The sequence below is a fragment of the Cebus imitator genome, unplaced genomic scaffold (assembly GCF_001604975.1).
Source record: "Cebus imitator isolate Cc_AM_T3 unplaced genomic scaffold, Cebus_imitator-1.0 Scaffold329, whole genome shotgun sequence".
NCBI classification, from domain to species: domain Eukaryota; kingdom Metazoa; phylum Chordata; class Mammalia; order Primates; family Cebidae; genus Cebus; species Cebus imitator.
In genome coordinates this window covers 3259820-3275942 of record NW_016107644.1, presented here as the reverse complement: position 1 = coordinate 3275942, position 16123 = coordinate 3259820, and the positions used below count along the sequence as shown (strand labels likewise).

The window sequence follows — 16123 nt, the reverse complement described above, 5'->3', positions numbered from 1 at the left end:
CTCATCCTGTTGTCCAGGCTGGAGAGCAATGGCATGATCTCAGCTCACTGCAACTTCTGCCTCCCAGGTACAAGTGATTCTTTTGCCTCAGCCTCCTGAGTAGCTGGGATTACAGGCGAGCACCACCACATCCAGCGAACTTTTTGTATCTTTAGTAGAGACAGGGTTTCACCATGTTGGTCAGGCTGGTCTCGAACTCTTGACCTCATGAATGCCTGCCTCGGCCTCCCAAGTGCTGGGATTACAGGTGTGAGCCACTGCGCCTGCCCTCTTCAGGCTTTTCTATCCAACTAGCTGTTTCCACACAGCCTAGAAACATGAAGAATTCAAAAAACAAAAAACCTTCACTCTATACCACCTTCTAGTTCTCTGGTTTTTTCTACCCTTCCCATCTAAATCTGTACACACTATCCATTTTGTCTAATGATCCATTAATTATTTAATTCATGGAAATCTTTTTACTTTTATGGCTTTCCTGAAACATCTCACCAAGTTGACCAGTGACACCCAAATCAAATATCCTGAATTTACTGAGCCTTTTTTTCTTTTGCAGAGGAGATCTTGCTCTGTAGCCTAGACTAGAATGCTGTGGCACAGTTGTCCCACCTCAGCCTCCTGAATCACTAGGACTGCAGGTGTACACCACCACACCCAACTATTTTTAAATTTTTTTGTATAGACTATTGCCCAGGCTGGTTTCTAATTCCTGGCTTCAAGCATTTTTCCTGCTTTAGCCTCCCAAAGAACTGCGATTACAGGCATGAGCTACCGTGCCTGGCCTGCCATGCCCAAATATTGTAATCTTTGACACTAGCGTAGTATCTCCCAACTTAAAACAAAATACCCCTGTGACTCTACATTGCATTCCAGGTACTGGCATGTTTCTGTGCTTCTCTTTGAAGCAAAACTCACCAGTTTCTACTTCTTCCCTCTCTTTAGAAACATTTAAATCGAGTTCTTGTCCCAGCCACTCCATCAAAACAGCTCTTGTCAAGATTGCCAGTGTGACCTCCGGATTGTCAAATCCGGTGGTCACTTTTATTATTATTATTATTATTATTATTATTATTATTTTTGAGACAGAGTCTTGCTCTGTTGCCCAGGCTGGAGTGCAGTGGTGTGATCTCAGCTCACTGCAGCTTCTGCCTCCTGGGTTTAAGTGATTTTCCTGCCTCAGCCTCCCTAGTAGCTAGAATTACACGTGTGCACCACCAGGCCCCACTATTTTTTTTTAATTTTTAGTAGAGATGGGGTTTCACCATGTTGGCCAGGCTGGTTTTAAACTCCTCAACTCAAATGATCCACTTACCTCGGCCTCCCAAAGTGCTAGGGTTACAAGGCATGCGCCATCATGCCCGGCCCAGTGTCACTTTTTAATCCTAATACTACTTGATAGGCAACATAATTTATTACTTCTTGTTTACTTTCTTCACTTGACTTCCAAAACATCAGTCTCTCCTGGTTCAGCTTGTACCTCACTGGCTGCTGCTTTTTTGTCTCCTTTGCTGGTTCCTCTTCATCTTCCCAGACTCTAAATATTGGAGAGCTCAGACCTCTCCTCCATTTACCCTGATTTCCTAGGTGATCTCAACTAGTCCTGTGGCTGTAAATGTTATCTATACTCCAATAACTCCCAAGTAAGTGTACTTAACCAGGCTTTTCACTGCACTCCACATTCATATTTCCATTTGGATGTCAGCAAATACTATCGGCTCTGTTTTCATAAGATATCCAGAATCTGTTCACCTCTCACTACCTCCACTTCTCTTTTTTCTTTTTTTTTTTTTTGAGAGGGAGTCTCGCTCTGTTGCCCAGACTGGAGTGCAGTGGCATGACCTCGGCTCACTGCAACCTCTGCCTCCCAGGTTCAAGTGAGTCTCCTGCCTCAGCCTCCTGAGTAGCTGGGGCTACAGGCACATGCCACCATGCCTGGCTAATTTTTGTATTTTTAGTTGAGATGGGATTTCACCATATTGGCCAGGCTGGTCTCAAACTCCTGACCTCGTGCTCCCTCTGCTTCAGCCTCCTAAAATTCTGGGATTATAGGCATGAGCTACCAAGCCCAGCCACTACCTCTACTTCTAACACTGATCCAAGCCCCATCATCCCTTACCTGGAGTTTTGCAGCTATCTTCTTTTTTTTTTTTTTTTTTTTTTTTTTTTTTTTTTTTTGTACCCAAGCCTCCATTACCTGAAGCAGCAGCTACCTTCTAACTGCTCTCCCTGTTCCACCCTCTCCACCCCTAAGCCTATTCTCAACATAAAAGCCAGAGTGATCCTTTTAGGTCGTTATTCAAATCATGTCACCTTTGTCAACACCTTTTCTATTGTTTCCTCATGTCACTCAGAATAAAAATCAAAAGTCCTGGCCAGGCACGGTGGCTCACACCTGTAATCTCAGCACTTTGGGAGGCCAAGGCAGGTTGATTACCTGAGGTTCAGGAGTTTGAGACCAGCTTGGCCAACATGGCAAAATCCTGTCTCTAATAAAAATACAAAAATTATCCAGGCATGGTGGCAGGTGCCTATAATCCCAGCTACTTGGGAAGCTAAGGCAGGAGAATTGCTTTAACCTGGGAGGCGGAGGTTGCAGTGAGCCAAGATCACACCACTGCACTCTAGCCTGGGTGACAGAGTAAGACTCTGTCTCAAGAAAAAAAAAAAAGAGTGTGTATTGCAAAGAGAAGGGGCTGAAAAGGACCCTCCTTTGACACATTAGAGCCAGCAAAGGAGAGAGCCAAGAAAGAACAGGGAAGGAAATACCAGAGGTAGACAGAGTTTGAAGAAAACAAGGTTAAAACATCAAGAGGATTTTGAGCAGGAAAAAAATGGCCAAATGTCAGTGCTGCAGAGAAGTGAAATAAAAGAAAGTCCCCTGAGAGTGCCAGTTATGACGTTGGTGAGAGCATTGTCAGTGAGTGGCAGAGACAGATGCCAAATAACAGTGGAGTAAGGAGGATAGGCAAATGTGTGAGGCCTGGCTGGGTAAGGAAGGAGAGGGAATAGCTATAGGAGAGGATCAAGGAAGGTGTTCCAGACATTTCTTCCTCCTGTCACCCTCTATTAGCCCCCTGCCGTGCCACCTGCCTGTACCTCCCCACTCACTCTTAGCAAATTATTCCTACTTACCAAAAAGCAGGATGGGGTCCCTGCATATGGAATGACTCCATGCCCACAAAGGTAGCTCCTTTACAGATCCCAAAAGACCATACACCCTGCCCCTGCACCCTTGTTCTCAGATCTGCCTCTCAGGCCTCCTGGAGGGCCCTTTGCTTCTCCCTCAGAATCTCTACCCTTAACAGGGAGGATGGCAAGAGGGAAAAGATCATAATTTTCTTTTCTTTTCCCTTCTTTTTTTGAAATGGAGCTTCACTCTTATCGCCCAGGCTGGAATGCAATGGCATGATCTCGGCTCACTGCAACGTCCGCCTCCCAGGTTCAAGCAATTCTCCTGCCTCAGCCTCAAGTAGCTGGGATTACAGGCGCCCACCACCATGCCTGGGTAATTTTTATATTTTTAGTAGAGATGGGGTTTCACCATGTTGGCCAGGCTGGTCTCGAACTCTTGACCTCATGAATGCCTGCCTTGGCCTCCCAAGTGCTGGGATTACAGGCGTGAGCCACTGTGCCTGGCCAAGATCACAATTTTCTTTTCAAATTAGAGTTTTATAATAGTCCTTTATTCAATCAACGTTTATTAAACACTTGCTATTTTCCTAGCCCTGAGCTGAGCACTAGGAATAGTTCATTGAAAAGACAGCCTCTGCTCTCCAGGACCTCACAGTCTAGTTGGGGAGGTAGAGAGTCCACAATCATACCAGCTAAGATGTACCATTATGAGGGAGGCCCAGGAAGTCACAGGAGAACTGAGTGGAGGCCTCTAACTCTGAATTAAAGGCCAGGAAGCTTTTCCCCACATGTACAGTGGGAACAATGCCACAGTATCTGTGGCCCATTCCTCCCTATTTTATGCTTATCTGGCTCATTCCTTCACCTTCATAGGGTTACAAGTTCCCTGACAGCTCTTACAACATTATTAATCTATTTCTCTCCTTTCTTACTCGTGCCTTGTATATAAATAGGTAAGCATCAAATATTAACAGAATGAATTAATGTATATTAATAAAGATTAGGAGAGAATCTGGAGTGATTTAATTACAGTTCAATATTTTAAATAACAATAGATATGATTTATTAAGTGCTCATTATTGTAGATACTGTTCTGAATAGTGTATAATTTATTTCAATTAATCCTCACAAAACTCCGCAAGATATAGGTACCACTAATAATTCTCTTTTAAAAAATACAAAACTTGGCCGGGCACAGTGGCTCACGCCTGTAATCCCAACACTGGGAGGCCGAGGCAGGCAGATCACCTGAGATCAGGAGTTAGAGACCAGCCTAACCAACACAGAGAAATCCCATCTCTACTAAAAATACAAAATTAGCCAAGCGTGGGGGTGCATGCCTGTAATTCCAGCTACTTGGGAGGCTGAGGTGGGAGAATCACTTGAACCTGGGAAGCAGAGGTTGCAGTGTGCAGAGATCACGCCATTGCATTTTAGCCTGGGCAATAAGAGTGAAACTGCATCTCAAAAAAAACTTTAAAAAATCACGAAAAATTTGTTGAGAAGACGTATAAGTTGCCAAAGGTAGCACTGCTGATAGGTGGTGGAACCAAGATTTGAACCCAGGCAGTTCTGTTCCAGAAACAGGACAATCTCTATGGGGCACTGCCTCTAATGCCCAGGAGAATTCTTCTGGAAAGTTAAGTTGATAATAATTTTTTTTAATGTGTGAACCATTTCATTTTTAAAAATTAAACTTACCCTCCTCCAGGCTCCCATAGCTTGATATGTGTAATTATTACATTAACTGCTATTTATGTATCTGCTTTTGCATCTGTCACATTCTGGTTTGTCACATGCTATTTGTGACTTACTCTCATATTGCACAAGAAATTCCTTAGGTGCAGGGATTGTATCTTTATAACATCACCGCAATAGCTTGCATCTTAGTGGGTACTAAATACAGTTTTGCCAGAATAAATTCCACTATTATGTTAACATTATGGCAGACTTTTTCCCTTACGATGATGAAGATGTTTTCTGTGTTAATCACTGCAGCCTTCAGCTATGTTTGTATGGCAAGGATGGAAGAAAGGGGAAAGACAGCTTATATGTGCCAAAAGCTATGCTGGGCTCTTTAGGCATGTTCCCATTTAACCTTTACAACAGCCCTGTGGAGTAAGTGGTATTGTCTGAATCTGAGAGAATTCCTTGGAGAAATCACTGAGTTATAACAAATGGAGCTGGAATTGAAATGTGGGTCTGTCTCACTGCAGCTTCTGTGCATTCCCTAAATGGCTGATGCTGACCCTGAGGAAAAAAACTACAACAACATGCTGAAAATGCTCTCAGATCTGAATAAGGACTTGGAAAAACTATTGGAAGAGATGGAGAAAATCTCAGGTAGGACGTGTGAACCCCTACCTGAGTATCTGAGTTTCTGAGATAGATCTCAATCAATTTAGAAAGTTTATTTTGCCAAGTTTAAGGATGCGCCTGTGACACAGCCTCAGGAGGTCCTGAGGACATATGCCCAAAGTTGGCAGGTACAGCTCACTTTTATACTTTCTAGGGAGAGAGAATACATCAGTCAGTACCTGTCAGATGTAATAAATATTAGTGATAATGGATCATAGAAGTAGAATATGGTATTGTTACAGGAAAAGTGTTCCGATCTAGACCCCAAGAGAGGGTTCTTGGATATCGCACAAGAAACAATTTAGGGTGAGCCTATAACGTAAAGTGAAAGCAAATTTATTAGGAAACTAAAGAAATAAAAGAATGGCTACTCCATAGACAGAGCAGCCCTGAGGGCGGCTGGTTGCCCACTTTTATGGTTATTTCTTGATGATATGCTAAACAAGGGGTGGATTATTCCTGCCTCCCCTTTTAAGACCATATAGGGTAACTTCCTGATATTGCCATGGCATTTGTAAACTGTCATGATGCTGATGGGAGTGTAGCAGTGAGGATGACCAAAGGTCACCTCTGGTCACCATCTTGGTTTTGGTGGGTTTTAGCCAGCTTCTTTACTGCAAACTGTTTCATCAGCAAGGTCTTTATGATCTATATGTTGTGCTGATCTCCTGTCTTATTCTGTGGCTTAGAATGCCTTAACTGTCTGGGAATGTAGCCCAGTATGTCTCAGCCTTATTTTACCCAACTCCTATTCAAGATGGAGTTGCTCTGGTTCACACATCTCTGACAGTCTGACCTGATATAATAGTCAGTTGTTTAAGGGATGAGATGGAGTCAGGCCTACGGTTTAATCTAAAACAAAACATCCCTGATCAGATCTATTTTGTGAGCTATCACAATCTGGGTCTTTAATTGTGCCTTTTCCTTTTGCTGTGTCTGGCATAACATTTACAAGAGATATATAATGCTAATACAGTGACAGATGTCATAAAGATAGTGAAGATTAGGCATCCAAGAAGGTTATAGGCAGAATCAGAGGGCAGTAAACAACTCAACAAGCCAAAAAAAAAAAAAAAAAAAGCCTTGCATACATCATCGTATTCTTTGATCAGACTCACAATGTGTTTACCCTCCTTATCAAGGATTATCTGAACCTTATGATAAATCTTATTTAAGGATTGTAGGACTGACATTAAATCAGAATCCACGCTGAGGCAGGAGAGTCTCTTGAATCTGGGAGGTGGAGGTTGCAGTTAGCTGAGGTCATGCCACTGCACTCCAGCCTGGGCAACAGAGCGAGACTCTGTCTCAAAAAAAAATCAGAATCCAATAAATTAAATCTCTCTTTTGGCCAATTTGTCTCCGTAAGTATAACATGCTGAGGAGGGTACAAATCAAATGCAGGGAACGTCTGGTCCTCGGTATCTAAATTGTCATAGGACTTGTTAACAGTAGACAAATCTATTTTTCCCACCACTTTTATATGCACCATATACTGATATTTGGGAGAGAAAAGGATGTTTTGTCACAGGAGAAGTCGTATAATTCTATAGTATCATTTTTTTTGTCCCTCAGCAGGACTCCCTATGGCCAAGGGCCTTAAGAATCAAAAGACTTATAGCCAATTAATTGTTCTAGGCCAGATAGGAATGGAGGTGAACAGGCATTCATTACCTCTTAAAATTATTGTTTTAAATAAAAAGCCAACAAACAAAACCAAATGCAAAGTTACAAGACTGACTTATTTAGAATTTCTATGTATTGAGCTACTGTAAGCTTGTTTTTTATTATAGACTTACAGCAATTAGCTATAAAAATATGAGCATTGTTCTGGGCTGGGTGCAGTGGCTCACACCTGTAATCCCAGCACTTTGGGAGGCTGAGTCGGGTGGATCACCTGAGGTCAGGAGTTTGAGACCAGCCTGGCCAACATAGTAAAACCCCATCTCTACTAAAAATACAAAAATTAGCCAGGTGTGGTGGTGTGCCTGTAGTCCCAGCTACTTGGGAGGTTCAGGAGGCTGAAGCAGGAGAATCACTTGAACTTGGGAGGCAGAGGTTGCAGTGAGCTGAGATCATGCCACTGCTCTCTAGCCTGGGCAACAGAGCAACACTCAGTCTCTAAATAAATAAATAAATAAATAAATAAGCATTGTTCTGAAAACTAATTAAAAATATGTAGATAGATAGACAGATAATAATTTATCTTCACAACTCATATTTGGGAGTATTATACCCAGGAGGCTTTGTTATAAGGTATTTTTATCCTGTTAGTAAATATGTTCCTTTAAATCTATATTAAGCAGAAAATTATTTACGGTTGAGGTGAATGCAAAGGTGACACATAATAGTTTAGAAGGCAACTAAACTTGTTTTACCAGCTCTTTAGGCATCTTTGTACCCCTTCTTTATTTGAAGGGTTTGACCTTGACCTAATTTTATCCCTCAAAGCAGGCCCTTACACTCTCATACTCTTGACTCTTCTGTGATAGTCCCTGGGCATAGAGGGAGGGTGATTGTATAGTTTTAGCACCAGAGCATTTGCAGTGAAACAGATCCAGGCCCAGTGGGATGCTAAATGAGGGAAATTCATATCTCTGATCTTCAGAATACCATGATTTTGGTTTCCTTCGAAGTAAAATGAGGAGAGATAAGTTTGACAATTATAAGAGTAATTTGTGTGTCAGAACATAAAAAGGAATGTAGGGTCCAGCCCTACAGGGTTCTGTGAGCCCCTCCCTGCTGGCACAAGAGACAAGAAATTGTAGAAGTAAAAGACACAAGACACAGAGATAGAGAAAAGAGAGTCTGGGCTCGGGGGTCCACTGCCAACCAAATCGCAGAGTCCTGCAGTGGCCCCAAGCGTCCACACCCTCTGACTTTTATTGAGTATAAAAGCTGGGGTCAGGGAAAATAGGGCGTAGGTAGGGAGTGGCCTTGGTGGTCAGCGACTGGGGGCAGGGTCAAGTACATCATGTGTCATACAGGTAGGGGCTCAGGAATTTTCAGCAGCCGAGATGAGGTAAGGGGAATAATGCGTCAGCACTTTTTCCATACTTGTCACAAAGACATTAGGATTTACATTACTTTTACTGATTAATTCTTATAAGAAAAAAGGAACCAGATGCAGAAGCAGATCTTGAGGTTGACATGGAACGTGACCTCTGAAGCACAGCATCACATAGAGACATTTAAGCCCCCAAATGTCTGCAGGCCTGACAACTTCAGGCCTACCAAAAGAGCTTGGAGAAGCGGAGTTTTCTCCTAACTCCTCTGAGGAAGGAGACATCTCAGCTATTTTGGACGTCTCCTTCCCTAGCTGGCTAAACAGCGGGCACTTTCCCAGTGCTGGCACTGCCATTCAGCCAAGGCGCCCTCCAGCAGCCCTTATGAGGGCATGACAGAGGGCTTAAAGCATCTTGCCTTAGAGTCATTCATTTTATAATGTCACCCCAGGTTCACACTTCCAACTTGAGAGGCATTAGTAAAAGAATTAAGATCACTTATGAATAACTAATAATGACTACAGTTAGATTTCTTGTTACTTTCTTCTTCATTATTTATATGGAAATAGGCTGAGTATTTTGGCTCCTGTCTCAGCACTTACGGAGTCTTCTCCCTACAAAGGAACCTATTCCATTAGGGCACCAACTAAAAATATGAGGAAAAATTATAATCTGGTACTCTCTAGAGGATTACTGTAGTCAAGAAACAATAATTTAATTTACACTCAAAAAGCAAGTTACAGCTGAAATCTGTTAAATGTTATGACTTTCCTTTGAAACAATTTCTCTAGCCTCTTTTTTTTCTATTAAAGATAAATTATAGCAAGACCAATTGTGTGCAAGGTACGTTTTAGGCTTTATTATGCTTGCCTGATTATTTGCATAAAATGCAGCAATAATTAGTTGGCTATATAGACTCCCTTTAAGTTGTCTTTGCTTAACTTTACTAAAAATAGTCTATTTTAGTTTAAATCTTGGTAAAATAACCAGTGTCTCCAATTGTTTTGTTTTAAAACTCTTATTAAACTTATGCAAACAACTATATTGTCATAAAATTACTATTTTAATTTTGGAGAACTCAGAAAGGTGACTTGGAAATACCATTTTAAAACCAACAGCTCCTGACAGCTGTCTACCGGGCACTGTAGAATTTAGCAGCTCCTCATAATTAGTCCTAGAAAGAGGCTCTCTGCTTATCAGGTAGCAAGATTTTATGTAAACCATTTTTATTTTATTATGGAACTTTTCTGGAAAACATTATTTCCATTAGCATAGGGGTAGCTTCAGTTAACATTCCATTGCAAGGCAGTAAATGCCCCATCAAGTGGAAATTCTCTAGTTCAGTTGTTACCATTGAAAAGTAGAGTTTTGGCCAGCCACACTGGCACACACCTGTATTCTCAGCACTTTGGGAGGCAAAGGCGAGCAGATCACCTGAGGTCGGGAGTTCAAGACCAGCCTGGCTGACATGGAGAAACCGTGTCTCTACTAAAAATACAAAATTAGCCTGGCATGGTGGCGCATACCTGTAATCCCAGCTACTTGGGAATCTGAGGCAGGAGAATCACTTGAACCTAGGAGGCAGAGATTGCAGTGAGCCAAGATCGTGCCACTGCACTCCAGCCTAGGTGACAGGGAGAGACTCCACCTCAAAAAAAAAAAAAAAACAACTTATAGTTACATTTAATGTTATTTATACCAATAACTCAGGATTTAGCTATTTTCATTAAGCCAACAATATTTCATAAGCATACACAAGCAAATATCATTGTCTTTGGCTAGGCTTTATAGTTTTATAACCCTTATGGCAAATCTTACAGTATTCTGAAGGAATAAACACGAAACCACTTGATCAATAAATGCAAAAAAATTCTTAAGATATTCTAATATTATTTTACCAATAACTTTAAAGTCAGTTTATTTATTAAAGATTTTACTGCTGGGCAAGGTAGCTCATACCTGTCATCTCAGCACTTTGGGAGGCCAAGATGGGTGGATCACCTGAGGTCAGGAGTTCAAGACCAGCCTGACCAACATGTAGAAACCCTGTCTCTACTCAAAATACAAAAATTAGCCAGGTGTGGTGGCGCACACCTGTAATACCAGCTACTCAGGAGGCTGAGGCAGGAGAATCACTTGAACCTAGGAGGCAGAAGTTGCAGTGAGCTGAGATTGTGCCATTGCACTTCAGCCTGGGCAACAACAGAGACCATCTCAAAAAAAAAAAAATTGCATATTAAAGGAAAACAACTCAGGTGAAAATCAAGTAGCAAAATTTACATTATAAGGTACAGATACAAAAAGTCTGGTGTGCTAGAGGAAAATTAAAATGGATTTAACTGCCAACTAAACATAAAATTCTATAATTTATAAAGGGCTTTTAAATATGTACACACACATACACAAAGATCCTATAGCTTTTACTTCAGAACTTTAGCCATGACATAAATACAAAATCACTGGCTTGTAAAAAAACCTGTTAGATCCAAACAGTGATTTTTATCTTAATAGAAAAGTAGCAGCAGATTTAAAGCAGGCAGAAAAAAAATAATGGAGAAAAGAGAACTTAGGAACTTTATAGTTTCCATGTTGGCCTTAGGGCTTATTTTCCTTAATGAAATTAAATGTGCACAAAGACCATATTATTTCCATTTTACATAAACTTTGGCAGTAGAGTTGCCATAAAACGTACAGTGCTCAAAAAGGAGTCATTCTCTTTGTTTTCTCCTTATTCTTAGATTATTTGCTTCCCACCTTTTTTTTTTTTTTTTTTTTTTTTTAAAAGGAAGAACTAAGCTGTGACCTAGGGTTTTTGTATGGTAAATCAATGTGTGCTGCTTGCAGGCAGGACTCCACAGTGTGTTACCACTGAGTCGTTTCCACCCTCTTATGTGTTTTAGTTTCTTTCTTCAGAGGTCTGTTACTTCTGAGAGGGCTCAAAATGCCAGGTAATCAGCCCTTATAGGCATTTCATGGATGAGTACTTTTTTAAATTAATTTTTGTTGGGGATTTTTCTGTAGGGCCACTGTATGTTGTAGGGGTTCAATGCCCTAGACACTCCTATGAGCCCCGTGGTCACCCAGGGGTGCCTTTCAGCTGGGAGGAGCAAAATGCCCTTTCAGGTCTCTCATTTATCTATGAAAACAACAATTCAGTTCCTCACACAAATGCACACAGACAAGCCAATTGAGATTAATTTGGGGATGAAAGCAATAGAGAAGACCTTTTAGAATGCATCTCTGAACTAGAATTAGGATTACTAAATAACAACTTCCTAGAAGAAGAACCACTCAGAATAAATTCAGGATCATCAACCAAAGGGAGGTCCAGGGCTCGGGAGGACTTAACAGTTCCACCAGAGGGGAAGCTCGAAGTTGGGTATGCTTCAGTGGGCTCCTGCTGGTAGCTCCAAGTTTTCTTTCAATTATGCATTCTTAACAGAGGAAATAACAACAGGGTGGGTTCAGAAACCCACTGGGTCCCCTGTGAGACAGACCTAAGCTAGAACTCCACTGATAATCTGACCTCCACAAGCCCCTACTCTGATTTACAGACCACAGTGATGCTTTCGATCTCCAGGAATTAGTGTCAGTTCAGAGCCTGTGTCCAGTAATCCCCAAAAGATCTGATTATTTCCCTTTTCCCAATGTATAGCCCTTCAGCAGTACTGTATAAGGGTCTCTGTTCCCAAGCTGATGTTGGTGTCAGGAGGAAAAATAACTAAGCAAGTAATCACAGATTTTGATGAGTGTTAAGATAACCTTCATGGTGCTGTGGGACAGCCAAAAGAGGATCTTATTAATATAAAACAGGGAGCCAGGGAAGGCATCCTAGAATAAATGACTTATTAGCTAAGACTAAACATGAGTTAGCTGAATGAAAGAGGGAAGGGGAAAAGTGGAGAGATGAGAGTTTGGGAATACAGAAAGAGGGTTGAAAGCAGGTGGGGGAAAATGAGTTCAGTTATGGACATGTTGAGTTGCAAGTACTGGTTGCATATAGAGGTGATGTTCTACACAGTTTAAAAAAATAAGATCCCAGAGCTCAAAGACATGTTGAGACTGGAAGTTTCTAAGCATTGTATGTTTATTCATTCAACAAATACTTTCTGAATGAGACACCTATGCCATGTCTTGCACTCAAATTGCCTACAATCTAATGGGAAAATAAATATCCAAGCACATAAATGCAATATACTGTGTTCATCGTTTGGGGATTTTTTTTTTTAGACACAGTAGGGTCTTGCTCTGTCACCCAGGCTGATGTGCAATGGCATGATCACAGCTCACTGCAACCTCCAACTCCTGGACTCAAGCAGTCCTCCTGCCTCAGCCTCCCAAAGTGCTAGGATTACAGGTGTGAGCCACTACATCCAGCCTGTGGGTTAATTCCTATAATTAAAAAAATATTAAAATTTCTATGGGATTTTAGATGAAGGGCTGAAATTTGTTGGCTAACTTATGAAAAACTTAAAAAGAGGCATTGAACATTTTTCTGAAATATTGTTTGGAGTTTTTCAGGTAGACAGGTGATATGGAAGACATTCAGATAGAACAATGTGTGCTAAAGAACAGAGGAGTAATAAAGCAGGTTGGATCTAGGGTTTAACTACTGGAGAATAAACAAGTGGAAGTGGTAGAGAGTGAATCTAAATGAATCTTCTTGGGTCAGATCATCAAAGATTTTGTATACACAATAAAAGTTATTATGTAGGCAATAGGAGAATTATTGAAGACTATTAAGCAGGGGAATGGCATGAAGAGACATGTGCTTTAGAAAGATTGTAGAGGGTATCAGGAGTCATGAGAGGCATGGAGGTGATGCAGTACTCTAGGAAAGATATGATAAAGGTCAGAATATATTAGCATTGGGGATGGAGAAGCAGGAATTTAGAAAGAAAAATCAGCAGGGCTTATGTGATTTTTAATTGAACATGAGAGGTGAATGGGGAGAGAGAATAGTTCCTGAGTGTTTCCTTTGAGCAACTGTGTGCATGGAGGTGGTACTATTAAGCAACATGGGGATATAGCAAGATTAGAGGTACAGCTTTGAACATACTGAGTTTAGGGTGACCCTAGAAAATCCTGGTGGAAGTCTACTAGGGAGTTTAATGTAGGGAGGTTCTATAGCATGTTATGGTTCAGGTTATAGAATCATATTGTATCCTGATTCCACCACTTAATATTGTGTGACTTTAGGCAAGTTTTATAACCTTATTGTGTTTTGGTTTTCTCAGCCTAGTGAGCTGAGGCTGGCACAACCAGGTATCTCAGCCAGCCAGAGCATTCAGGAGTTGGGGATCTGAGAAGCTAGGGTGTGAGCTTCCTGGTGCTATATACTCTATTAGTTTGGTAGGTCTGTCATAACAAAGAATCACAGATTGGGCAGTCTAAACAACAAAAATGTATTTTCTCACAGTTCTGGAGGCTAGCAGTCTGAGATGAAGGTGTTAGCACAATTGGTTTCTTCTGAGGCTTTTCTGCTTGGCTTATAGATGACCATCTTCTCTTTGTGTCTTCACATTGTTTTCCTTCTGTACCTGTCTGTGTCCAAGCTTCCTGTCCTTATGATGACACTAGTCATATTGGATTAGCACCTACACTAATGACCTCGTTTTCACTTACTTATCTCTTTAAAGACCCTATCTCAAATACACTCACATTCTGAGGTAATACGGGGATAGGACTTCAATATGAATTTTGGGTGGTGGAGGGACACCATTTAGTACATAGCAAATACCAAATCTTGAAACATCAAAGTAGAGGAGCTGTTTATATGACACTTATTCTAAGGTAAAACCCTTGAGAATGTTGAGGAAGTCCTGAACTGGGGACTACCTCAGCAATGACCTCACAGATAAAGATTACCAATTACATGAGAGGATAAGCCACTGTGAGTAAAAGAAAAAAAGAATCAACATATTTGCATCTCCAAAGACTGAAGATGATATCAGATGCAGAGTGTAAATAACTGTATATAAAATGGTTAAAGAAGTAATGAATGCAATTAGTAAGATGATCATAAAAGAAACTCAAGAATAAATGGGCATATTTAATCAAACAAATGGAGCTTCTAAAATGAAAAATATAATTGTAAAATAAAAATGGAATCAATACTTGAAGAGAGAATTAGTCGATTAGAGAAGAATATATCACAGAAATAAAGAAATAAATATGCCAAAACCTAAAATGCAATAAAATAAATAAATGGGGAAAAAAAAAAGAAATAAATATGAAAATAAATGAAATTTGTGATATAGATTAAGAAGGTCTAAAATGTATCTAAATTGAGATCTCAGAAAAAGAGAAAATGAATGGAATAGTGACAATATTTAATAATGGCTGTGAATTTTCCAGAACTGATGAAAAATTGAGTCACAGATCCAAGCAACAAAACATATCCCAGGAAAAATAAAATGGCCGGACGCAGTGGCTCACACCTCTAATCCCAGCACTTTGGGAGGCTGAGGCGAGCAGATCACCTGAGGTTGGGAGTTCAAGACCAGCCTGACCAACATGGAGAAACCCTATCTGTACTAAAAATACAAAATTAGCCTGGTGGGTTGGGGAATTCCTGTAATCCCAGCTACTCAGGAAGCTGAGGCAGGAGAATTGCTTGGACCCGGGAGCTGAAAGTTGCAGTGAACCAAGATTGCGTCATTGCACTCTAGCCTGGGCAACAAGAGCAAAACTTCTTCTCAAAAAAAAAAAGAAAAAGAAAATGAAATCTACACCTACACACAAAATAATGAAACTTCAGAACATCAAAGACAAAGAGAAAAACTTTACAAGAAGCCAAAGAGAAAGTAACCATACAAAGGAATTACAACTGGAATGAATTTTCAACAATAATGAAAACCAGTAATTAGTGGAAAAATATTTAAATGGCATGAAAACATTACCCAGAATTGTGCATGCAGAAAAAAATAATGCATTTTTCAATAATTAAGGCAAAATAAAGACATTTGCAGATTAACAAAACTAACAATGTCCATCATAAAGAGATGAGCATGGTCATCTCTTTGGTACTCTAAGGGTTGCACCAAGTAAAAGGAATATGATCCCAGAAGGAAGGTCTGAAATCACAAGGTAGTGGAGAACAAATAAAATCTTAAACATATAGGTAAATTCTAATAATAGTTCATTAGATGCACTTTCCACCTTCCAAATTACTTCTTATGTCTGTTACAACTTTCTACCTCTGCATAACAAGGATCCTCTCTCTCCTCTAACTTCCAATAAGATTTTCCCTGCCTTTATTGGCACCCTCCTTAAAGTTCAAAGGTTTTGTTTTGTTTTGTTTTGTTTTTTTGAGATGGAGTCTTGCTCTGTCACCCAGGCTGGAGTGCAGTTGTGTCATCTAGGCTTATTACAACCTCCGCCTCCCAGGTTCAAGTGATTCTCCTGCCTCAGCCTCCCAAGTAGCTGGGATTACAGGCACCCACCCCTGCACCTGGCTAATTTTTGTATTTTTAGTAGAGACAGGGTTTCGCCATGTTGCCCGGGCTGTTTTCAAACTCCTGACCTCAGGTGATGCGCCCGCCTCAGCCTCCCAAAGTGCTGGGATTACAGGCATGAGCCACTGTGCCCAGCCTAAAGTTCAAGGTTCTATGAACAGTATGTTCAAGGCA

General features: G+C 40.7%; 1 protein-coding gene across 1 annotated transcript in view; it reads left to right on the top strand.

The window, feature by feature from the left end:
- The window catches only part of SYCE3 (synaptonemal complex central element protein 3), a 31100-nt gene that overhangs the window by 8375 nt on the left and 6602 nt on the right, over nucleotides 1–16123 (top strand). The window contains exon 2 of the mRNA XM_017504949.2: nucleotides 5346–5472. Coding sequence (XP_017360438.1) covers nucleotides 5364–5472 — 109 coding nt within the window. The 5' untranslated portion in view covers nucleotides 5346–5363. The remainder of the gene's footprint in view (nucleotides 1–5345; nucleotides 5473–16123) is intronic.